The sequence below is a fragment of the Manis javanica genome, chromosome 10, assembly GCF_040802235.1.
Source record: "Manis javanica isolate MJ-LG chromosome 10, MJ_LKY, whole genome shotgun sequence".
NCBI lineage: Eukaryota > Metazoa > Chordata > Mammalia > Pholidota > Manidae > Manis > Manis javanica.
This window is the reverse complement of record NC_133165.1, coordinates 50,207,444-50,234,016: the sequence shown is the minus strand read 5'-3', so window position 1 is coordinate 50,234,016 and position 26,573 is coordinate 50,207,444. Positions and strand designations below refer to the sequence as shown.

The following is a 26,573-nucleotide window of genomic DNA, read 5'->3' as shown; positions in this document are numbered from 1 at the left end:
GATTCAGAAATGTGAAGTAACTGCTAGGCATGATGTAGACCCTGAAATTTGTATCTCTGTATCCACTACACTGTGTAACCTGGCTGCTGTTTCATTGGAAATCACTATACATAGAATACATTTTGGGGGAGCAGGGTCAACATCTTATGTAGAATGCTGAACATCTTTTATAGAAGTACTTAGCAGAATGCTAAACACATAGTAGGGACCTGCTTACTGAACTTTACAGAGTCAAAGTCATAGAGGACAAATCTATACTTTTGATGGAGGAATGAAAAGCAGCTTGCAAGCTGAGATGGACCATGAGTTCAACCTGTGGATAAATGGAAGAAAGGGCCAAATAGCTGGAATGCAGAAAAATGTCAGCACAGAATAAGTTACAGAGTGCATCCTGGGGTCCCTTGACACTCATCTTGCAGGCTAACCAGCCTTTTTCTCATCTCATTTATTCATCCCCAACTCCTTGCTAGATATATATTTTTAGGTAAGCTTGTTTTTTGTTTTCCCAGCAATGGTCAGCTGCTTGGATATAGGAAAGTACAGGAAAGATACTTGAACTTAACTAGGGCTGGGATTTTGTCAGATAAATAAAATGTAAAGAAAGAGGAGCAAGAGATTTGAGGTTGTTCTCAAGGGAATGGTTGTAATGTACCATAAACTCTAATCTGGAAAATGGGGAGAAGAAATGGGTTGGCTTAGTAGACCTACTGATAGTGAAAGACTTGTAGCAGTGGGGTACCAGTGTTAATGAACTGGAAAAATAGGAAGTGGTATGGACGATGGGGTACATGGAACTGAGATTGAGAAAGTGGTGTCATTTCTAGGATGATTACTCCATAGAGGAGACAACTGTAATGGGGTGGAAGGAAAGGTTGCAGGAAGTGAGGGCACTTTGTCCCCCACTTTCCTCTGTTCTTTTTCTAATGTCTTGCTGCATTTAAGGAAAACTTAGAAAAAATGTCAAATAATGGTGTGGTAAATGTCTTAATCCTGACTTTAATGGGATTGCATTTATTATTAACTGTGGTGCTGTTATTTCAGCTAGACTATTTGTTCTGTGAAGAAAATTCCCTGTTATTTCCAGCTAGTTGCAATGACCCTATGGTTTTCTCCTTTGACCTATAAATATAATGACTATTTTAATAGAGTTTTCTGGGGTTGAACCATCTTTGCATTCTTAGAAGGAGTCATTCTATATTAGCCTCCTGGCCTATCATTTAATTCAATCTGCTAATATATTGCTTTGAATTTTTCTATCTTGAGTAAGATGGTTGTTGGCATTGCATCCTTAAGATCTGTACAACTCCCATTTACTCATCTCCTCTTGGTTACTGGTTTTCAAATTGATTCCTAATTCACTTCTTCCTGTTTCTCCAGGCTGATGTCCTATTCCACCTTATCCTTCCTATGGCCAGTTGCATCTACACTGCTGACGCACTGCTTCCTTCTCTGAACTGGTCTTATAGCCTTCTTTATACAGGGTGTACTTGATTTAGGGTGGAGCCTAGCTATAATGCTACCGGTTTTTTCCAGCCTTGTCTCTATGGGCTGTCTGAGTACTAGTTATAGAGCCATGTGTATGATAGGTGCACCTTGGTGCACCTTGACAGAAGGAGTAACTCTTTCTCTTTTAGTTTTTTATTTTTGAATTGAGGTAAAATTCACATAACATAAAATTAACCTTTAAGCATTTTAAAGGGTATAATTCAGTGACATTTAGCATATTCACAGTGTTGTGCAACCATCATCCCTATCTAGTTCCAAGAAATTTCATCACCCATGAAGGAAACCCCATAACCGCTAACTTGTCTCTCCCCATGCCCTCTTCCCACCAGCTTCAGGCAACCACTAGTTTGTTTTCTATCTCTGTGAATTTACCTGTTCTATATGTTCCATGTAAATGGAACCATACAATATATGACCTTTTATGTCAGAGGACATAAATTTCATATTCACAATAGCCAAAAAGTGGAAACAGCCCAAATGTTGATCACCTGATGGATGGAATAACAAAATTTTATATGTTCATACAAGGGGATATTATTCATGCCACATGGATGAACCTTGGAAACATTATGCTAAATAAAAGGAGCCAATGTTTCTTGTAGGCTTTGTGGAAAACAAGCCTTGAGAACTTACAGTTAATCTTTGAGGCAGAGTGGGGAAAGCAGTGTGAAGTCAGAAATCAATTTTAAACCAACAGAGAGCAAAGTCTACACCTTACCAGTTTATCTCACTTTGTGTGCTTCTTAGCTATGGATGTTAATAAGTTAAAATTTCCATTGAATAAGTGTGATGCCCTAGGGCCCTTCCATTGGTTCTACAACCATTGCTGGTTGGTGCTTAAACATATGAGGGCTATTCATGCTGAAACTGCTTTTTGTGTTTTCAGTAAGAGATGCTAAGAACCTTGTACCTATGGACCCCAATGGTTTGTCAGATCCCTATGTGAAACTGAAACTGATTCCTGATCCCAAAAGTGAGAGCAAGCAGAAGACCAAGACCATCAAGTGCTCCCTCAACCCTGAATGGAATGAAACATTTAGATTGTAAGTTAAAATGACTGCTGCCCAGTGTGGGTGGTAGAGGTTGAGTTGTGGGCCACCTGAGATCGGTGAGTTCCTCTCCCAGCTTCTAGTTCCTTCCCTCTCCTCTTCCTCCTTCTTCCCTTCTCTTCTTCTCCCTCCATCTGCATTTTTGCATTGCAAACCAAGTAAAAATTGGCATCTGTTTTTCTTTAATTAAGTTGAAAGTATCTTTTGGGGCTGGGGAGTGGGTGGGGTAGAAAATAGTATTGCTAGGTGGAGGCAAGTTGTGGGAGAAGCTCTGGGGCTCAGCAAACAGTGGGACATACCCACAAGGTGTGCTGATCCCCTCTCTAGGGCTGAGTTTATGGGTATGCTGAGTCTGCAGCCTGCTGGGAGCTCTCTGCCAGCTTCCACAGAGGGTCTTCCCTGGCCAGAGCTCCAAGAATCTAGGTTGCTTTTGATGGATCTGGGTCAACCGGTATTCATTATATTGGCCAACATTTATTGGGCATATACTGTGTATAACAAGCACTATGTTAAGTGATGTAATTTCATTGCCCACCTCATCCCCATTTTACAAATGGGATTTGAGGATGTTCAAGAATGTGCCCGAAGTCCCATAGCAAATACAGGGTGCAGTGGGATTTAGCCTCTGACAGTCTGACTCCAGAGGCCATGGGCCAAAAGCATGATTCCTTGTGGTAGACCCATTCCCTGTTTCCTCTCTCAAGGCAAAATGGGGGTCCCATCTTCACCTCAATCAAGAACATGCCTCAGAACAATTCCCCCCAACCAGCACCAACAAGACTCTTCTTCCATACATGTCCTCAGCTCATCCTAACATGTGTGATATCCATATTCCTGAGAGTGATGGTGTCAGGTGGATTTCCTGAATGCCACAAGCCCTCTGAAGACATAAGACAGCAGAAGTAGTGAGAACTGTTCCTGTCAGAGCTGGCCTAGGTCCCTGCCCATTTAAGCCACAGGCTGTCAAACAGGAAAAAACTCACCCTGGGGAGCTTGTCTGGGATGGAAACAGAATATGTTTCTTGCAACAGCTTGTAATCTTTAAAAATGTCTACCTTCAGGCCTCGTCCTCTTGTACAATTTCATCTGCTTGAGAAATCACTGTAACCTCCACCGACTTCTCTTTCTTTCTGTTTGCAGCCAGCTGAAAGAATCTGACAAAGACAGAAGACTGTCTGTAGAGATTTGGGACTGGGATCTGACCAGCAGGAATGACTTTATGGGGTCTTTGTCATTTGGGATTTCTGAACTCCAGAAAGCTGGTGTTGATGGCTGGTAAGGAAGAATTTGTTTTGAAAGCTACAATACAGCATGATCCATCAAACTGGGACCAAGTATGTTTTCCTTTTTCTCCTAAAAGCAAAGTCACAACGTGATGGCTGGTAGATTAGATCTGCTTCACAGGTAATGTTGTATTTGGGTCTTGTACTGAGAAAAAAAATAAGTTGTCAATATTTTTGGACAGGACATTTCCCACAAAAATTTGGATTTTTGGCTTAAAAAACCAGAAATATGTGGATGTACTGGGCCTAGAAGACAACAGTTGAGAGCAGCCGAATAGTTCATGCCCCCTTTAAATAGGACATGGATTTTGTATTTGCCATAGTCCTCACCATTCCATATTTTTTACATCTGCCCCACTTTACAGAATTTGTATGACTTGACTGGTCCCATGGGTGCTAAAGTGTCTCTGACGATTTATCCCAAAGTCATGTGCTCATTTCCTGGGGCTACTTACCCAGCCTGGCCACAGAGGTGCTGGGTGGTTGTGCTCATGGTCAGCTGAAATAGCTCCTTTGTTCTTGAGATTTTGCTTTGTCCCCTTCTATTGGCAAAAAGTCCTTGTGCAGTATTCCCAACAAAGAGTCTGGGTACCCACTGGCAACTGTTCATTTCACAGTTCTCTGAGTAAAGGAGTCAGAATAGGTAGTCCAGCCTGGCACTATCGTTTTGGGGAAGTGAGACTAGCAGCTGCTCTTACCTCTTTAAGAGAAATTGTCTCATTTCTGAATGAGAAAACTCTTAGGGTTTTTTCAGTTCCAAGGGAAAGGAAACCAACGTCAAGCTGGTTTAACAAGAAAGGGAGTGGATAGTATGGACCACAAAACTTTGCACTGCTCATCTCACAGCTTCCTTCTCTCTTCCATATGTGTTGTAGGTTTTTATTCACATATGTACTGGGTGTCTACTCCATCCCAGTCACTAGAGACCCATCAAGTGTAAGATAGAAGTGCCTTGATGGAGCTTAGCTCCTAGAAGGGAGACGGTAAACCTTGGAGAAATAACATAACTAATTATTCACACAAATAACTAATAACTAATCAATCACAATATGATGAGAGATGGGGAGGAAGGTGGGAGCTGTTAGAGTACCAAAAAAGGATAATTGTAAGGTGTTTCACAGTACAGGTCACAAATGGTTGAAAACATCATTCTCATAAAATAGATAATGAACATTGGTCAGTTTTCTTTATCTCATGAATGAGGAAAACAGGAAGAGGAATGGCTTGATTGCAAAGGTTTGAGAAACTGATCACTGTGTGTCTGTAGACAAAGGAATAGGACAAAACTTTGCTAAGTTAGAGATAAAAATGACTGCTAAACACGGCAATCACATCACAACCTTGGGGGTTATCTACCTACCAGTCTGGAAGAACAGAGTCTCACCTTGATTTTCTAAAAGTTAACATCTGTCCTTGAAGAGCTGCATCTCGGCCTATGGATTGTGACCAATAAGTAATCATACCATAAGGAAGGAGATAAATAACTAGAAAATGCTCTAGCATGATGTACACACATCACACCATCATCTTTTTTATCCTTGTCTCCAAGTTTTGGTTGATTTTTCTGAACATATGGATGATTTGACTTTGCATCTCCCACCATCACTACCCAGAGATTGTGCAGTTCCTTCCACTTTAAGTCAAGCATTAAGAAGTTAAGGAGAAAGAAAGCATGATCCCCAGGGGGTCTAAGTGAGCCAGGAGAGAACTTAATAATAATAATTATATTAACAATAGCTACCACTTATTGACTCCTACTAGATGCCAGGCACTGGGCTGATCATTTTCCAGGTGTCTGCAGAGTCACACATTGATACGCACCAATCAGATGCGCAGAAAAAATATATAGCTTCTTTATTTTCTACAATAGACCTAGACTGACTTATGCAGTTGCCAGGGAGAAGGGGACCTTCACTGCTCGTGGTACCTTCTGGGCTTCACTGATGCAGAGTGGCCGGTCCTGCCTGGTCCCTGAACCTGTGCCCACTGGGTATGCCCACCCAGCTTTGGGGCATCATTCTGGCTTCTTGCTGGCATTCTGGGTTCTGGCCTGTTGCCTCTGGTTGTGAGGTTCCTCTACATAGTGCAGAGTGTTTTCAGGCCCCACCCCAGGGGCTCAGCATGTCCATCTGTGACCGTCATTCCTGAGTCTCCCGCATGGAGTGCCAGGAGTGCCATCTCAGCGTCCTCCATCTTCCTGCTGCCCACTGCTCCTGTGACACTGTGAGGTGGTGATGTAGTGATGCTGTGGCTCTGCACGCAGGCCTCGGCTTAGGGCTACATTGAGGAAAGGGGCAAAGCCTCTGCTTTCACCTTATCCTCTCCCTTCTTCCCATGGCTCTCCAGACCCAAAAGGACGGGGCTGTCTCCCGCTGGCACCATGTCCATCCTGGTCCAGCACCTGCCTTGTCTAGTCCTTTGAAACAGACAGAAGGGTGCAGGGAGGACAAAACAGCTGAATGATAAGGGTGGTCCATCAGGACTAAGTCCAAAATATTACTGCATGTACACTTACATCATCCTTTAATTCTCCCAATGGTTCTGGGTGGAGCGTGGTTCCCAGGATCAGAGTAATTAAGCAACGTGTAAGGGGCACACAACTCATTAGTGACAGTGCTTGAGTTTGGGTCCAGGTCTCCACGATGCCAGGATCTAAGCCTATCTGCATCTCGTTCTGTCCCCTGATATGGGTTGGTAGAGGCCAAGGGGGAAGATGGGAAGGTTTTGACCTTGGCTGTCCTAACTGGTTGGATGCTTTGTGACCTCAGGTTGAGTCACTTTACCTCTGTCCTGCAGCCATCTCATGGATATGACTCCACTCATCAGGGATAAGAACAGTACCCCATCCACCTCTTATGACGGTTGTGAAGTGGATGAAATAATAGATGGGAGGTATCTTTGGCAAAATAAAAGCCTTCTTCAAGTTTTTCAGATAAATGTCCTGTTCAGATTTAGGGCCCAAACATCTATGATGCAGTCTTAACTCTAAATGTACTGAATTCTAAAAATTTGGATTCTTGTCCCAGGAATTCTTTTAACCCCATATGATCCTGTGTAAGTTGCATCCCATCTCTGAGACTCACTTGCCCCCCTCCCCCAGCAATTCTGTTGTGTTATAATTTAAAACCATGCGGCAAAAACAGGAGAAGCAGCTGTGACAGCTCCCAGATGTGGCACGCCAGCCGCAGGCCCCTCACCTGCTGCTTTCTCACCAGCTGTGTCTGTTGTCAAATCCTCTTTTTGTTTCTAATTTTATTTATTTCTGCTGTTTCCTCTCTTTCCCCTTGTTTTCCAGAGGTTTATCTTGTCTATGATTTGTGTTTTTTTTTTTCAAAGAATTAGCTCTGGGATTCATATATCAATCTGTGTTTCTATTTTCTCCTCTTCTATAGGTTTGTTCTGTGGTTGTCTTTGAATTTGACTGTTTTGCGAATTTATTTTTCCTCTCTTAACGTACTCTACTCCTTAAAAAGAGTGAACAAGCATTGGAGGGAATAAATATTTCCTCCAAGTTTTGATATGCTGCAGGCCAGCCTTTGATGCTTGCTCAAGCTCAGCAGTTGTATTTTAAGTTTCTTTTCTAACATGCTTTTAGTTAGGCATGTTTTTAACCTCTAGTATAAGCTTTTTGTTTACATTTTTCTTATTAATGTTAAATGGCAATGTTAGTGCTTATGGCCAGACTTTTTTCTTTTTCATTCAGCTTAGTGGTGCATGCTCAGTGTTGCTAAATGTCTTGTGGACATTTCAATAAAAAGATTATATTTACTATTTGCAGGGCGTACGTTTCAACATTTATTAATTCCACCTTAATATAATGTCCAGATCTCTGATGTCTTCATATTTTTTTTGTTTGCTTCATCTGACCTAAGGGTATGAAGTTTGTTAAGGTTCTCCCACTAAAGTTTTTTTGGAAAATTTTCTTTTATTTCTGACAGTTTTTGCCTTTTATGTATGTGGCATCATTGTTGGCCTCTCTGAGAGGCATTTTGAAAAATGACTTAAATCAACATAAAATTATGTTTGCTACAGTTAATTCATTTTGCCCAAGATTTTGCCTTGTTACTGGCATGCATTCATTCCTTCAGTAAATGTGTACATGGTGAGTCCCTGTGTACTGAGGAGACTCTAGTGAGCAAAACAGACAATCCTTGGCCTCATGGAATTTTTCTTTTTTTAACTTGGAGAACAATAAACAACCTTTTAAAAAAACAAACAAAAAAAATAGTACGCTTGAAGCTGCTAAAAGCTATAGAGAAAAGTAGGCAATAAATGGACATAGGGAATACTAGGGGGTGGTGATGTTCTGATTTAATAGCATGCTCAGGAAAGGACTGGTGACAAGGTGACATAGAGCAAAGACCTGAAGAGGGTGTAGGAGGGAAGCAGGTGGAGATTGAGGGAAAGATTGTCCCAGATGGAAAGGCCAGCAAATGCAAAGACCCTGAGGCAGGCATGTGTCTGGCAGGTTTGAAGAGCATGAAATGTCCTGTGTGGCTGGACTGGATCAGCATGGCGGGGCGTGAAAGGAGCTGAGGACTGGCAGGATGAAGGGGGCTTTGCCAATCCCAGGGGCATGGTTTAAAGACTCTGTCTGCTGTTCTGAGAAGTTGGGGAGCCAAGGAATGAGGACATCTGGTTTACCTTTTTAATGTGTCCTCCTTGGTTGCAGAGTGATAAATGCTTCTTGCTAATGGAACCTTGCCTGTTCTCTTATGTTTAGTCTTTCTAAGTTCTTTGGTTTTCTGTAACAAGTGGCATGTTGTTGAATTAAAAAAAATCCTGAATCTGAAAGTCTTTTCTTCTTTCCAAAAGGAAAATGTTTTAATGCCTATGGTCTTAATTACCATATTTCTATGATACTGTTTCTGTTGCTAAAAACTTTTTCTTTCCTATTTCATGCCTTTCTTTCTTTCTTCTTCTGAACAGACAACTATTATCTTAAATCTAAAATTGTTTATTTTAGCTTTGTTTTGTTAGTGCTAATAATACCATTTTGGTCTTGTTACAAAAAAACAAAAAATAAGGCTTTGGGATCAGACTCCCTGGGTTAGAATTTCTGTTCCACTATTTCTCACGTCCGTGGGCAAGTACTTTACCTCTCTGAGCTTCCTTTCCTCATTTGGAGGTTATCGTGGTAATTATGTCATAAGATTGTTGTAATATTAAGTTAGCATAAGTGAAGTGCCCAGTGTCTCATAAAACTAAGCACTCAGTTTTTAGTCATTATTATCAATTAAATAAATATTAGAAAATATAAATAAGCAAAGAGAAAATATTATCAGAATCCCACTGTGCAGATAATCAATACTGACACTATTTAGAACTTTTTCTCTGTGTGTATGTGTATGTGTATGAAACAAAAATGAAATCTCACCATACATACTGTTTGGCAGCCTGCATTTTTCACCTAACAGTGCATTATGAGCCCTTTCCCCTATCATTCAGTAATCTTGGTCAACATCATTTTTAAGTTTCATGTGGCCCCTTCTATAGATTTGCTTCAAGTTATACAATCATATTCTTAAGATGTGCAGTGCTTACCTATAAATAACTCCTCAGTAAACATACTTGTAGGAAAACGTCTGGGCATAACTTTATTTCCTAATGAAATTCCTAAGCCTGGAATTGATGACTTTGAGAACATATGCACTATTAAAGTATTTGCCAAGATGTTTGCAATTTTTTTTCAATCAATTTCCATTCTCACCAATGCTGTGTGAGACTTTTCATTTCACCCACACTTGTCAACATCTGCTATTATAACTTTCAAAGATATGGTGTGATGATTATACATATTATGTTACTAATTATACATATTTACGTAATATGCATAATCATACATATTTTGTTACTAATTATGTTGAACATTTTCATTTGTATATTACACTTGTTTGTATTTATAAATGACTGTATCCTGTCTTTTACCTATCATTTTCTTACTGATTTATAAGAACTTTTTACATAAGAAGAATAATATATCTTTGCTAAAATATTAGTTGCAATATTGCCTCTTTTATGTTGAATGTTAATTTTGGTAATTTACATTTTTCTTAGTGATATATAAAGCATGCTGTTCAACTCTAATTAGTATAATAAATATCAAGCCAACTGCCAGAAAAGCCTGTCTGTCTTTTAATTCATTAATTGTTATCTGAATTATCCATCCTAGTCTTCACTGTTTCCTGTGGATTTTTTAAGTTCAGCAATTATATTTTTCTTCTGAAAGTAATCTTTCCTAATCTCAGATTGTTTCCCTTTCACAGATGCATTAACCTCTTGACTCATATTGAGAATATATTTTCTAGAATTTTCGTTCAGCAGCAGTTCTATTTCATAGCAAGTACTCTCCTGACCCTCATTGTTTCTCTTTGTGAGTTTTTCATACGACCTGTTATTTTTCTCTCCCTGCCCATCCCTATAGAAGGGAGAGCACAGAGATAATGAGTGTCCCTGTTCTCTCTCACGTCCAGATTAAGGGTGAAAGGAGTCTTTATAGTTTTTGGCATTCTTCTTTGTCAGATCAGGGTCCTGTTTCCCATAGAGATTTGGGAAAGAGCTATGGATGGAGACAGCTGCATAACAGGCAGCCCTGCCCACCCCACCACCACCCCAACCTCCATGAGGGGCATCTTTTCCTTGTTGGTTTTGTGCACCTCAAAGTTGGAAGGGGGCCCTGCTCCTCTTTTCTTACTTGGAGGCAATAGTGACAGTGTACTGGCCATAACAAATGGGGTACCATGTTCTTTCTGCCTAATGTTCCAGGTGCCAACATCTTGTGCTTTCTGAATATAGATCAGAATTGGTGACCTTCATCCAGTTCTTGCTGGTCTGACCCAGGGTTGTTAGTGGGGTTCTGTTGGGGCCCCCACTGACTATTGCAGCCGGTCAGTCCCCCTTGATCTGTATTTTCTAAAGTGTGGAGTCCCAAAAGGCTTAGCTAGTACCGGGTTGGGGCACAAATAATACTCAGTTTCTGCTCTGAATATTATTCTTTTGTCAGTGCTCCTTCGGTTCTTCAGATCACCCCAAAGAGAGGGTCTTAGAGGGTGCTGGTGTATGCTTAGCAACCTTTAACCTTTGCTGCTGATCTCCTATTTAACAAGGAGCCACTGATGTTAGCCTCAGAGGCTTAGGTAAGCAAAACCATCCACTTGGACTTGAGGTAACATTAATTTGCATATATGTTTATTTTTTTTAAATTACTTTCTACTTGTAACAAGTGATCTTGGCTTTCTTTAAAAGGAAGGGATATAAAGTGCCCTTTAAAGTGAATCTGTTATAGAAAAAGAGACAATTTAACGAAAAGCACCAAGTTTATAATAATATCCAGACTGAGCAAAATCCACAAAGGTGGGTAAAGTTTGCCAAGCACTGCTCTATATTCTCTTACTGTTTCTCTAGTTTGTGGAAATTCCAGGAAATCCCTGCCATATGGATAGCACCCTTCTTGATTTCCAGCAAAGATACAGAAGTTCTTTTATTTTTGTATTTCTTTTGGTAATTTTGATGGAAATTTGGAGGAAGAGAATTAAATGTCAAATGTGGAGGCTTGGAGGCTCAGATTCTCATCTTTGCTTTGAATCACCTATTCCCTATTTTTAGAAGCTGCTTAGGAAGATTTGTGAATGGAGGAAAAATTGTGACAAAAATTTTAAGTTTTGGTTAAGAAGTCTGTTTGAGGGTGAATAGTTTTGGTATCTTTTTCCCCCTCTACTGACTGGAAGACCTTTGGAATGTCTCTTATCCTTCCTAACTCTCATCTCAATCTGACTAGATGGAAGCATCTTTGTGGTCAAGAAGCAAACAGAAGCCACCTTGCTTATTACAATAACACTAGTATCAATAATAATGATGATGATGTCCTTTATTGAACAACTGCTAAATGCCAGGCACTGTGCTTATCATTTTATATGCACTGTCATATCTCAGCTTCATAATAACCCTATGAGAAAGATTTTTATTCAGGTTTATAGAACAGAAAAAATCACATGGTATATATAGAAGAGAGATGGCTAGTGTATCCAGTTATCCAAAGAGACAAGGGTGGAGGCAAGATTTGGACCCAGGCCTAGTTTGACTCCAGGACTTGTGTACTTACCCATGTCTCAGGAGGTTGAATATGGAGCACTTTGGGAAGCCTCCTGCAGAGAGTAACAGCACTATGGAGTTCAGCCCATGGCTGTCCAGAGCAGCCGAGTGCCAAGATGGCGAGGCGGCAATGTGCCTAAAGTGAAAGGTGGGAGATATGCTGGGAGAGCATGTTGGGGATTCGTGGACAGTGTGAAAGCTCCACAGCTTGCTTTCAGAAAGCACCTAATGGACAAGAAAACGGTAAAAATACACAGTTTGAATGGTGTAACTAAGGAAATTGTGGTGTGTGTGTGTGTGTGTGTGTGTGTGTGTGTGTCTGGAGACAGAGAACTTTGCATCCTATAAATGCAGAATATACATTTTTTCTGATATCTCTGGAATATTATAAAAATATATAGTATACCTGGCCACACACACACCCCCAAACAAAAAAAACTTCAACACATTTTTTAAAGTAGATTATTTTTTATACCCTTCCTTTTTTATCCTGATCAACAAAATAAAATCAAGTCAAGTCATGTAATTTGTCCTGCCCTCTTGTCTCCCTGTAGGTTTAAGTTACTGAGCCAGGAGGAAGGTGAGTACTTCAATGTGCCTGTGCCACCAGAAGGAGGTGAGGGCAATGAAGAACTGCGGCAGAAATTTGAGGTGAGATGTTTTCCTTTCTGCATCAGTGGAAACTGGTTGAGTCTACCTCTGTGCTATTTTCCCTGTTTATGTTGTAGTTTCTACCAAGGCCATTTATGACTCTGTGCCTTTGCAATAGTGTTTAAAGGATAAATAGGAGAAGACTCTTACTTATCCTTCAAAACCCCAGTTAAATGTCCCCTGCCTTGTGAAGTCATTCCTGCCTCCCTGTTCTCATTCATATTTATACCTTTCCTCGAAAGTACTCATTCACTGCTCAGGTCATTTTGATGGTGGCTTGGACTAGGATGGTCATAATGGCAAATGAAAGAAGTGGACAGAGGGGTTTTATTTTGGAGGCTGAGTCCAATAGGCTTGCTAAGAGAGAATCTGGATTTTGGTCTATCAGTGGGATCATGCTGTACTGTTAACAAATGGAATTGATTGTGCAGGTGACTCTCTGAAATACCTGTGAGTGTATCTTCTAGTGATTAAGAGCCCTTGCCTCTGACCTTGGGCTATAGCACTGGCTCTGGCTCTACCTCAGATAAGCCCCTTCTCTTCTGTGGGGTCAAATAAGCCTCATTTTCAGCTATATGGGAGTAGCAGGTGTGTAGGACATACCCCAGTGTTACAAAGAAAATGTTTGTGGGAAGATGGGTTTGAGTTCTTTCATTATATGTGTATTGCTGTTTTGTTCATTTTGTTTTGCTGTGTTTTTAGATTCCACATATAAGTGAAATCACATGGTATTTGTCTTTCTCTGCCTGGCTTATTTCACTTATTCACTGATTTTAAAGTAGTTTCATAAAGGAAAACACATATTTTTTACCATGAAAACTCAGTATACTGCATCTGATGGGAAATTATCAATTCTAGATAAGTAATGATGGTTTACTAACTCTGGAAAAATGTATAAAATAACTAAAATGAAATAGATTACTATCATTATTATTCATCAAATCATCACATAAGCAGATAAAAAAATTATGACCAGGTCAAGTTCTGTGAAAGAGAGGTCCATGGGACTTTGAGAACATGTAAGAGGGAAGTATAACTAGGTCTGAGAGCAGAGGGAAGGAATCACTGAGGAAACAATAATGCAAGTTAACTAAGAAGGGAAAAGAGCATTCCATTCAGAGTGAACAGCATGTACAAAGGTCCTGTGGTGAGGAGTTCTATAGCACCTATGTGAGGAAGGCTAGTGTGGGCAGAGAGAGCTAAGGATGAGTTTGAGGTAAGTCTGGGGAGGCAGGTGAGGGTCAGTGTAGAAGGGCTGTAATCCTTAGCAAGGATTTTGGTGTTTATTCCAAGAGTTAGTTTCCCCCTCAACTTAACTGAAGTAGCACTTGACTTTGACCATTGTCTGGAGCCTGTGCCCTCCACAAAACCCGGACTGTGGTGATGTTTCTGACCTAGTGGGATACCCCTTCCTGAAACACCTGGAGTAAACACACAGACCTTGGGCTCATTAGTCATTTTATTTTGAACTTAGAAACTGAAGGTCATTCCCGTTGATCTGGCTCAAGCCCAGATGAGTTGATGAAGGACTTTCCCACTGGACACTGTTGATTAGGACAGGAAGGCAGTCCTTTAAGAGAACACCTTCCATATCTTTCCTCAACTTTCTGACAAAGTGGCGCCCATTTGCTTCTGTGTTAAAAATGTACCATTGTGAGTGAAAAAGTAAGGACAGTATTTTCTTGTATAAAATGAAGTCTCAGTTTTGCAGAATGATTTCTTCCATCCTAGGGCACCTGGGGCGACATTTCAGAACACCAAGGAAAACATTCCCTACATGGACAGAGCATTTTGTCTGGGCCAGCTATTGGCTTGCAGGAGGGGACTGTTTTATCTGTGTGCAACATAATGCATCTCTTTATTTCTAGCAAGAGCCTGCAAATGCTTGTTTATGCCTGAATTATAATTACTCCATACTATAGTCGTTGATTAAAAAAATCTCTCCAACAGACTGGAAATTGTTCTCAGACACATCAAGAAATTTCAGTTGACCTTGAACGTGAGAAATGTAATCCCTTTGCAATAACCAATTAGCAGCCAGAATGACTCAGAAATTACTTTCAAGCCTCTTATCTGGAGAAATTCTGAGTGACGGGTGACGGTAAAATCGAGCTGCTGGAATTGGGGTAATAGAATTTCATGGTAGGGTGAGCTTGGTGCATCCACATGTAGTGTATTTCAGAACGTCAGACTTGGCTTTGTTTGGAGGACTTTTGGGTGACGGGGGCTTGCCAGTGATCCAGGAAAAGTACATTTTGGATAGTTCAGAATGGGTTTTCTGACAGACTTAGAATATTTTTCCTTAACTAAATGCCTTCTATGTGCCATTTATTATTCTGAGTGCTTCAGAAATATTAACTCATTTAGCTTCATCCTCACAACAATCCCCAGTGGTAGGTACTATCATCATCCCCATTTTTGTTTCACAAAAGAAATGGAGACCCAGAGAAGCTAAGCAACTTCCTACCATTTCCATAGCTGACTGTTATCCTGGTTTGAGTTTCCCCAGAAATGGACTATGAGGTTCCAAGTGCAGGTAGCTTCTTTGGGAAGTAATTCCAGGCAGCATCCTGAACTAGCAGGGCAGCGATGCAGGAAGGAAGCTGGAGAAGTAGGCATCCCAAGTGGGTTACCACTGCAGGTAGCTGGGGTTGAATCCTGCTGGGGAGCTCTGGGACTTGAATGCATGCCTCAGGGTTTCCTAGTCATGGAACAGGAAGCTTCAGGATAATCCACCAGCTAGCCTTCTTCCCTCACTAGATGAGGGCTGGTTCCAGGGGAATTAACTCACCAGCACTTTCAGCTTACCTTGCCTGTGGGCTGTGCTTGCACCTTCAACTGGGAAATGAGCCCTCAGGCAGAGCCACGGGTGTAGAGAGGAGAGTGCCAAGGGATCTTGGCAGGACACCTGGGGCCACATCTGGGCAGAGTGTTCTGTTCTGGTCGAGAGCCAAGCTGCCTGGTTTTGAATCCCAGCTTGGCCACTTGTTTGCTGAGTGACTGTAGGCAAGTTACTTAAACTCTCTGAGCTTTCGATTCCCCATCTGCAAAATGGGGGGAATCACAATACTTCTTACCTCATAAGGTTATGTGAGGATTGAACGAGATAATGTATTGAGAGCAGCGTCTGGCATATCATAGCATTCAAATGTCAGGCCACTGTTAGCATTATTAGCTCCCTTCTTGGAATAAAAGCTCAAAACATGTTCCTTCTGGGCTTTGGAAGGGCTGCTCGGGAGTTGGAGGCATCTTTGGGGGCACCTAGCCTACTGAGGTCGACTGCTGGGTGTGGGACCACTCCTGGGAGCTCCTGGCAAGTGTGGGGGTGGCAGAGGAGCCTGTAGGTTAAGCCAGGACAGGCATTAACCATCTGAGACAAGCCCTGGAGGCTGGTTGCTGAGGCACCTTCACTGTCCCCTAGTGCATCTGGGAAGAGGCAGGGCTCTGTGCTCAGAAGCACAGTCTTCTTTCTCTTTGAGCACTGAGTTCTGTGACTCCAAATTGCAGACATGAAAAGGCAGCCTGTTTCTGAAGGCATATCCAATCCAGCAAGATAAAGAGTAATTTTAATTTGGGCCTCAGTTTAGAAATGTTTACTCTTTGATGGAGTACCTGCAAATTGTGAGGGTGCTGGGAATCATAGGACTTTGAGAGGGACACAGGAACAGGGTTCTTGTCTTCCAAAGGCTCACTGTGTTAGGGTCACATAACCAAAGGTTTTCAGGAGCGAGGCAAGTAACAAGAAAGGGCAAAGCTTGGTGTAAGACATCAGGGCAGGGTGGGGACATGCCTCACCTAAAGGCACCATGCTTTACCGGATGGAACCTGGTGTTACCAGGTCTGCTTCCCTAAAAGAAGCTGGGAATCTGGGTTTTTATAGTACAACTGATTTTCAACAGTTGCCAACTAATTGAAATATTACAACATATTACAACAATAATAGCGCTGTGTAGACTAGGCTGATAAGGCTATTAGACTTTTGATCTAGAGTTTAGAATCTGAGATAACATTTTGCTTAGTCCATTCAGACTAAAAAACCAAGACTAGATGGCTTAAAAAACAAACATTTATTTCCCACAGTTCTGGAGGCTGGGAAGTCCAAGATCAAGGTGCTGACAGATTCCATGTCTGGTGAGGCCTGCTTCCTGGTTCATGGACACCTGTCTTCTTACTGCATCCTCACATGGCAAAAGGGATGACAGAGCCCCCTGGGGCCTCTCTTATAAGGGCACTAATCCTGTTCATGAGGGCCCCACCCTCATGACCTCATCACCTCCTATAGGCCCCACCTTGTAATCACCTTTGAGGGTTAGGATTTCAACATGTACACTTTGGACACAAACATTCTAGCCTTTATGGGGAGACATGAACATTATAGGTTCATAGCACATACCTATGAGAAAAGTCACAAAAGCAAATTGAGACTGAGTGTGGAAAGAGGGCCTTCAGTCCCAAATTCAGAGGAGAGAAGCCTGCTTGCAGGGCTGAGGAATGGAGCCACTGGCCACTTGCTCCTTGAAGGACAGAACAAAACTTCCTTTAAGCAAAGTCAAGTGGAGAAATTGTAAAGTTTTCTTCCCTCACTCACTTTTCACTGGCAGGCTGTCTTGAGACCTATAAATGGTCCCCTAAGGGCTAGAATGGGGTCTGGGGACCAGGGACAATCAGGATTTGTATCTTCAGAGGTTGGAGGATGGAGTATGTCACTTGGCTGGGCCTTGAGTCAGGGTTCAGAGCAGGTGAGAGACAGGTAATCAAGCAAGGACAGCTGGGTGGGGAGGAAGGAGGTAGGGTAAAACTCTGGTTGCTGGAGAGTGAGAATTCAGGTAGGTGGGGAGATATGGCTCCAAAAAGGCAGTACAGCTTCCATTCTGGGCTCTTTTCTAATTTGCAGTTTCCCTGGTGATCTCAGGTTTGAATTACCCACTCCATGCCTGTAACCCCCAAATCTCTGTCTCCATTTCAGATACTGTTTCTTAACCCCAAACCCACATACACAGCCACTTACTGGGTATCTATACTTGGCTGTCCCAGAGACACTTGAATGTCAACATGCCTTGTTGCAGAATAACTTGGCCAAATGTATTCACGGCAACTTTGCAGGTAGCCAAAAAGTGGAAACAACACTAATGCCCATAAATAGGAGAATGGATAAACATAAGCACTGAATGCTGTTCAGCAATACAAAGGCCCAAACTAATGCGTCATGCAACAGTGTGGACAAATGTCAAGAATGTTATGATGAATATAAGAAGCCAGATGCAAAAGACTACATACTTTATAAAGGGAAGCCTGTTCTGCTTCCACAACACTTCACCAAATGTGTGCATTCTCTACACTGAGCAATTCTATTCTCTGTGGACACCAACAGGGTGTCATCCAATTTAGTCCACTTATGACACTAGCTGGAGCTAGTTAAGGGCTTGGTTGCACAAGACTGACACTGCTTCAGATGCCAGTAATTAGTAGTGGGTTCCTAGATCGCCCGAACTTCTGTCAGACTTGGCCATCACCCTCCCAAGTGCTGAGAACAGAAGCCAAAGCATCGTCCTTCATCCCTGATCTCCTCACCTGATGTACACCCAGCTCTGATAAGTCTGTCTCCCAAACAGGCCCACTTTGCTCCATCCACACTGCAGATGCCAAGGTCAGCCCTGCCATATCTTGCCTTGATGGTTGCAGTCACTTCCACCTGGTTTCCATACTCACCTCCTTCAAATGGGTCTCTTCACTGTACCTCGAGTGATCTTCTAAATGTAATAGGATCACACCATGGCCCTCCTTAAAACCTTCCATGCTCAGATTCAGCCCAAACTTCTTCACAGGGCTTACAAGGTCCCTCTTGCCTTTTGGCTGCACCCCATATGCTACATCTGCTTGGCACTCTGTGTTCCGGCCAGACTAAAAGTATTTAGTTCTTTGCATATGTCTTGCTCTCTGCCCCATAAATGCTGCTTCTGCTGCTGGCACCAGCTTCCTTACCTGGATACCTCCAACATGGGATTTGAACACAGTGGAGAACCCAGTCCCTGATCAAAGAATGCAAGCTCTTTGAGCACCCATATTTGTTTTTCTCCCTAGTGGATCCTCATCATGTAGAGCCTTAGCTGGCACAAAGCAGGCATTCAAGTATTCCCTGAATGAATGAATCTTCAAAACCCGAAAAAGAATTTTGATGCCTCTTTGTCTTCAAAAGACAACTGACTAGTAATAGCTACCATTCATTGAGCATCTAGGATACATCATCTCATTCATCATCTCCATGTTCTTGAAAAGGGAACTGAGATTTAGAAAGGTTCATTCAACAAACACAAGCAAGTGCCTATTCTGGGCCAGGCTCTTCTCTTTGCACCAGGGATACAGAGAACAAGATAGACAAAAATTTGCTCTCATAGAGCATGTATTTTAGTATGAGGAGCAAGACAATAAATTAAGAAACAAGATTCTAAGATGGTAATGAGGGATATGAAGAAAATTAAGTAAGGGGGTGGACATTACTGAGAGCTATTTCATGTTGGTGCTGGGAATGGCCTGCTTATCAGAGTTCATGTAGCTCTGGGGAAAGAACTCCAGGCCCAAGGACAGCAGGTGCAAAGGCCCAGGGCAAGAGCGTGTTGATGCTTTAGAGAACACCCATGAGCCCACTGTGGCTGTAGCAAAGAGAAGGGTGCAGAGAGGCCAGATCATCTGTCACCTTTGGCTTTTTCTCTGAGAGAGAAGGGAAGGTATGGGATGTTGGGTGGAAGAGCATCGTGAGCTGACTGACTTGCTGAGGACCTCACAGCTTGTGCATGCCAGAGTCAGGACTCTAACCTGCACTGTGAACTCCATAGCTTTCTTGCTTCTAGAAGTGAACCCACTAACATGGTCCTGGCAGCTGCAGGCCTCCTATTCTCTCCTCTTTCCAGAGTATTTGCTGCCATCCTGAGTCACCAGTTCTGCTGTGAGGGTGGTGTCTGCTCATAGCTGTGAGACCCTCCTCCACTGCACTGCAGACAAATTTGGGCCTCACTCATCCATTTATCCCTTTAGCAGGAAACTATAGTAGTTGTCAGGGAAACTGCAGAGAATTAGGGAACATTTTTGCCCCCGCAGAGTTTCCAGTACATTGGGGCAAACAAGTAAACTGTTATCATCAATATAAATGGGAAGTGGAGTGGATGACAGCAGTAAATAGGAACACATAATCCTGATGGGGAGAATCAAGGAAGGTTTCCCTGGGGAAGTGACCATGTGAGGTGGGGGTAACCCAGTAGTGGAGAGGAGAGTATAGCCATCCACACCAGCAGCAAGAGCAGGTACAAAGGCCCTGAGTTGGGAGGTGGGTGAAGGGAGAATGAAGCTGAGTAGCAAGGAACAAAGACCCAAAAAGGGATGAGATTGAGAACCAAGTGGGGCCTAATCATACTGGGCTGTGGAGACCCCTAAAAGCACTGAGGTCTTCATGCTAAAAATAATGAGTCACTACTGAAGCCTTTTAAGCAAGTGGTGACTTGGTTGGGTATGAAGAAGTGGGTGTATGTGAAGCCCCACGGGGAGGAGCCAAGGTGGACCGTCCAGGTGAGAGATGATGCCCGTGGTGTTGGTGGAGACGGGAAGAAGATGAATCCTAGAGACAGCTGGGAAGAAAACGTGACTGTTTCCAGTGGTGGAGGAGATGTGAGGGGTAAGGGAACTGCCGGTGCCAAGGAAGGCCTCCAGGTTTCAAGCTTGAAGAGTGAATAGTTGCCATGCTTTTCAGCAAGATGGGGGCATGAGGGGCAGGAACCATAGCTTGCGGCATGCATACGTGACTTCCAAAAGGGCATCCTCAAATCTAATGAGGTTTTCTGTGTGCTTCCCCCTCCAGAGGGCCAAGATCAGTCAGGGGACTAAGGCTCCAGAAGAAAAGACAATCAACACCATATCCAAGCTTGACAACAACGGGAACAGGGATCGGATGAAACTGACCGACTTTAACTTCCTGATGGTGCTCGGGAAAGGCAGCTTTGGCAAGGTACACAGTAAGGCTCAGTGGCTATTCCCACTGCAGAAGAACGGCTAACAAGGTGGGCACATTTGCTGTTCCTATGAGGCTCATATTCCAGTGAGGCGAAGAGGTATAAGTAGGCCCACACTACCATTCATAATGAATACTGTGAAGGAAGTGAATGGAGTGTTGTGTCACAACCAGATCAAGAGGGGACCCACTCAGACCATCTAAGGAGGTGACGCATAAGCTGAGACCTGAAGGATGGATATTCATCAGCCTCTTATGCCAAGGGCTAGGAAAGAATGTTCCCAGTAGAGAGAACAGCACGTGTAAAGGTCCTGCGGTATGGAAGGGGTTGGTTCAGGTTGGGGGTGCGGGGAGCTGATCATGCAAAACTTTATGCGCTATGGTGAGGAGTTTGGATTTTATTCACAGTGCAGTGGGGAACCATTGAAAGTTTTTAAGCAGAGGAGTGACATGATCAGATTTGCCTTTTGGAAAAGATCACTCTTGCAGCTGAGAATGGAAACAGCTCCTTTTGAACAATGGCACAGTTGAAGGATGACTCTGGGACTTGTAGAGTGATTCTGGATGCTGTTATAGATACCAGGAGATGCTTTTTTACTGAAGTTGAGATTGTATTATAAGTATTCCTGACTTGTTTAGTGTTGTTTTGAGTCTTTTAATCCCTTTGTGTGCCACAAATATGTCTAGTATAAATCTCACACCACAAACTCAGGTGTGCAAAAAATATAAATTTCTTCTCTATCTCTGCAGCCTAAATCCCCAAATCTGCAGTTGACCTTGAGTTCCCCTATCCCTTGCCTTACCCCAGCCATGTCTAATCCTGACAGATTCTTCTCCAAAGCATGTCATGAATTTAATGACTTCTCTCCACCTTCACTAATGCAACCCTAATCAAAACCATTTATACCACCTGGGCCATTGCAGTGGTTCCTAGCTGGTTTCTCTGCTCTAACTCTTGTTTTGTATCGCTGATATGCTGCTAACTGTAGTCATTTTTTAAAACTTACATTAAATCAAGGCACTCCCCTGCTTAAAACTCTCCAATAACCTCCCATCACATTAGAATAAATTCTATACTACATCCTTGGCTTATAATATGACCTTTGTTCTCTGCTTGGTGACTTTGTTTTTCTTCCCCTCCAATCACCCACTGTGCTCTGGCCACACTGGTGGTTCTTGGGTTTTTGAAACATATAAAGCTCCTTCCTTTCTTAGAGCTTTTGTGATGCTGTTCCCTTTATTCTTTCCATGGCTGGCTGTTTCTTGTCATTCCCATCTCAACTTAGATGTCCCTTCTTCTGAGAAGCCTTCCTTGACCACCCACTCAAAGAACCACTCATTCTTTCTCCATTTTATTTCACCACCTCATAGCACCCATAACAAGATGATACTTTTCTTGTGTACTTACTGGTTTTCTCTTCTCCTTCTGAGATTTGAGCTCACAAGAGCAGGGACCTTGTCTGTCATGTTCACTATGTATTTCCAGTGTCTATGGACTGAATTCCTTCAGAGCCTAGACAGAATGCATGGATTTTCTCTATCTAGGGGTCACAAGACCACCTGCTGAGATGGAATGAGGGATCTGGGGTGGTGGCACAAAGTTTGAAGAGCCTCAGCTTGAGATGGGAATATGATCAGGAACATGCAATAAGATTGCTGAGCAGCTCCGGGGTCCACAAAGTTGAGAATAGTAGTTGGTAATGGAAGTGTGTGAAGTTTGCCAGCAGCTCTGAGCAGCCCGGGTACAGAGATGGAGAAGTAAATGGGGGACTTGAGGGAAGGGTGGGGCTTAGCAGGATCAGTGAACCAGACGACAGCAATAAGGGAGTCAAGGATTCTGGGTAGAGAGATGCCCCTTGCAGATCTATGAGAGCCTGCTTCTGACAGGTGCTCTGTCAAAGTGGATTGAATGAAAAAATAAAAATGATATCTGGACCAGGTTGGGAAGGAAATCAAAGCAGGAGAAAGGTCATAACCTGGGTGGGAAAGAAGGAGTCTAGAGGCCCAGGGATGAAACGAATGGGTAAGATCAAGAGATTTAGAGTGCTACAAATAGGGGCATTTAGATTCCTTGTGACGGACGGGGTAGTTCCCAAAGTGACAAGGAAGAAAGTGGCCTAACTGAAGAAGTTGTAATAAGCTGAGGCAGTTGGGGAGTTTTAAAAAATTAAACTGTATTTGTAATAAGCCCTGTATTCACATGGCTTATAATGAAAATTACATTAAAAGCATAAACATGGAGAAATATTGCTCCTACCCAAGTTCATATCTTTCTGTGCCCTCTTGCTGCTACTGCCTACCATAGGTAAATGTTTTTGTTAATTAATCTGCATCTTTCCAGCTCCTCTATACTGACTTAACAGATATAAATATGCATTTTTATTCTTGTCCTTTTTACTTCAAAAGTTAGCATATTATATACATAGCTCTGCATCTCTTTGATCACTAAACAGTACAGGCTGGAGAGTTTTTGATTGAGGAATGGAAGTCCCAGAGGGCTTTACAGAAAGGGTCGGGGTGGTGGCGGGTGGAGGAGTAGCAGAATGGGTCACTGGGGAACAGTGAGGGAGTGAGAGAGAATAGAGCTTATGTTTCCATGGCAACTGTTATAATAATTGAGAGTTCTGCTCCAGACCGAGGATGTGGCATCAAATAAATCACAGACGAAGACAACAATACATCGTGAAAGCAAAACAGAATAACAAAAACCCCTGTGGTCCCTTATCTAGTAATCCTTTGCAACTCCAGAGTTTCCAAGCATGGCTTTAAGTAAATGTGATTTTATGTTTTAGGGCCAACTTTGAACAGTTTGCAATCTTGTTAGGTAGATAGATCAATCCCTTAGGTAGAAAAGCACAGCCATGGTAGTCACTCTCCCCCTTCCAAAGAAGGAAGAGGTTGACCTTTGGGGTGATCTGTGTCTGCCTCTCCTCCCCCAGAACACTGTATCAGATCTGGCCCAGAAAAGCATGCTCTTAAGCACCGTAATTATTTGTGGAGCAACTAGGGAGTGGTGTGAACATTTTGCTAAGATCTGTGAAAATGAAACCAGGGAGAGAGCAGGTGTGAAGGCCCTTGAGTTCCAAACAATAAGTCCTGTTTAAAAAACTTTAAAAAGAAGAACCACTTGGAGAGTTCACTTTCCTGGACAGGTGAGAATGTTCACCTGGAAGAGTTATCTTCCCAGAACAGGGCCTCTTGGTATGTTCGACTTACTTGGAGATAGATGCCTTCTGAAACTTTTATTCTGGACCATTCAAATGTACCTGCCTCCCCCAGCTCCCAGCCCATTTATTATTTGATGCTTACTTTAAGAGTTTTATCCTTCTCTCTCTATTTTTATTTTTTATCAAGGAAAGATTGGCACATAACATGAGTTTCAGGTGTTCAGCACAATGATTCAAGATTTGTACACGTATGTGAAATGAGCACCATATTGTCGGGTTAGCATCCATCCCCATGTGTAGTTACGAATTTGTTTTTTCCTGTGAGACATTTCACTCTCCTTTTTTTATGATGCCTTAAACCTTTGACTTTAGCTTTGGCATCCACTACACTTTTCAAGAATTTAACCTCTGTGGTTGTTGAGTGATTACTGGGGATAAAGTTATGCCCCAAATATATAAATTGGACAGCTGTGTACTACTCAGATTAATTATATGAGGGGACTTGATAGCATAAACACAGCAAATACCTGATAAAGTATCTACACAGCACAAATACAACTCTCTCCATTATAAACTTGATTCCTCTAGTCCTAAAATGCTGCCATAATAAATGTCCACTAAATATTTCATTAATTGTTTGCCTTCTGAGACTTCAGACAGGCTTGCGGTAATTTGTATGATCTGAGTCTTTTAACAAAGTTATGCTGGGACATTTGAACAGAGACTTTCTTATTCTCTTATACCCCTGACTCTTCCCTATGGAGGGTACAGTGCTAATGGGCTGGGAGCTGGGGGAGGCAGGTATATGCTGTGTGGACATAGATGAAGTGCAAACCCAATAGCACAAAGTCTATGTAAAAAAGATCTATCATGGAAAATGACTGGTTACTAGAAAAATAAGAAAATAGCCCAAGTGCTAATCAATAGTGTGAAAGTTAAATATATAATGACATGTCTCTAATATGTTCAAAAGAATAGGGTCTTTGTGTTCTCTGTCATCTCTGTCTATCTGTCATTATGGAAAGATGTCCATGACATAATGTAAAGTAAAACAGAAACAAATCACTGAACATTATGATTAATAATATAAAATATACTACACACAGAATAATTTTCTTTATGTCATGTATTCTCATCTAATTTTTCTCCCAATATTTTTTTCCCCAATATTTTATTGTGAAAATATTTTAAGCACAGAAAGATTGGAAGAATTATACAATGGACATCCGTAACAGCTGCAACCTACATTCTACTGTTAATATTTGACTGCATTTGCTTTAACACAAATCTATCCATCTCTCTGTCCCTTCATCAACCTATTTTTAATCCATTTCAAAGCAAGTTGCAGACATCAGTATACTTTCCCCTAAACTTTTCATCATGTGTATTATTTAACCAGAATTCAGTATTTGTTTTTGATAATTTTTAAATTGTAACTCTTTCTACAAACAACAAATGCACCAAGAAGTGTATCATTCTATGAATTTTGAAAATTGCATACTTTAAAACCCAGTGGGGACCTAAACATTAATAAGGAAAATCACACAGATGTAGAGTGCAGCCATGATATTTAATGTTTACAGGGATGTAATTGGCCTTAGTCGAAGTTAGTGAAGCTGAAAAGTTTAGGGGAAGCTATACCGATGTCTGCAACTTGCTTTGAAATGCATTAAAAATGGGTTGATCAAGGGACAGAGAGATGGACAGATTTGTGTTAAAGCAAATGCAGGAAGTGGCTCTTGAGCAATATTTAAAGGATGAGTTAACTATGCTAAGAGTAGAGGAAATAAATGAAAATTTCAGAATGCCTCTCCATCCTGAGTGTGCCCTCAAGCCATGTTTGGTGGTTCTTTGGGGCAGACAAACCCCCTAAGCTCCTTTGTTACTGAGGCTGAATTCAGCTGCTATAACAAATAGACCCCCAAATGTATACTGGCTCAAAGACAATAGCAATTTACTTTACATTCATGTAACAACATCCACAATGGGTGCTCCTGGCCTTGCCCACTCTATATGGTGATTAAGGGGCCCAGGTTCCTTTCATATTATATGTCTCCATTAATCCCCATGCCCTTATTTTTGTCTACATTCCCAGGGCAGAGGTGGTCTGAGAGTATGGAGGAGGGACAAGCTGCTTCTACAAAGTCTTGGTTTAGGAATGACACCCATCACTTTTGCCTAAAGGGAGAGAATTCAGTTTCATGGCCATGCCTCAGTGCAGGGGAGGCTGGGAGAACGGTTTTGCTGGGAATCTAGGGTCTCAGCTATACTCCGTACTTTTCAGCTCTGGTTGGAATTTTTCTTGGAGACACAAAAGACCTTCTGGCTTTTCCCTGTGAAAATCCCAATTTGTCATCCCTCACAAAAGCAAAAAAACCCTCTTCTTGGTAACATTTCCTTGCCTTCAAATCATGGAACATGCCAGGTGTTGGTACTGCTTTTCCTGAAGCACAGCATAAGCCAGGAATAAATCAAGTAGGAAGAAGTCAGTAGCTGATGAAATTAAAAGGAAAAAGTGGACAGTCCTTCAAAACTGGGCCCATAGATATTACATTTCTCTCTTCAAAAAGTTGTGTCCAGATCCATGCTCTAGATGCATGTAAGATAGTCTAAAATAAGGGGCCAAGAGGTGAAAGACAAAACCATTCAGCCTCCTCTCTTAGTGCTTGACTTGCCTAGGTAATGCCCAAGAGGATGACGACATTAAGTGCCTGAGTGTCACCAGCAAAGCCATTGAAGGTTTGGCAGTGGCCCTTTCCACTGTCACCCCCAGAGACCTTGCCCTTGCATGCCGCTCTCCAAGGTGCTGGCGCCAATTCCTTTCGCT

At 42.1% G+C, this 26,573-nt stretch overlaps 1 protein-coding gene across 2 annotated transcripts in view; it reads left to right on the top strand.

The window, feature by feature from the left end:
- PRKCB (protein kinase C beta) overlaps positions 1–26,573 on the top strand; it is a 304,864-nt gene that overhangs the window by 206,600 nt on the left and 71,691 nt on the right. For both annotated transcript variants that reach the window (XM_036992141.2, XM_036992139.2), the window contains exons 6-9: positions 2,393–2,549; positions 3,696–3,830; positions 12,484–12,580; positions 20,430–20,576. In XM_036992141.2, coding sequence (XP_036848036.1) covers positions 2,393–2,549; positions 3,696–3,830; positions 12,484–12,580; positions 20,430–20,576 — 536 coding nt within the window. The remainder of the gene's footprint in view (positions 1–2,392; positions 2,550–3,695; positions 3,831–12,483; positions 12,581–20,429; positions 20,577–26,573) is intronic.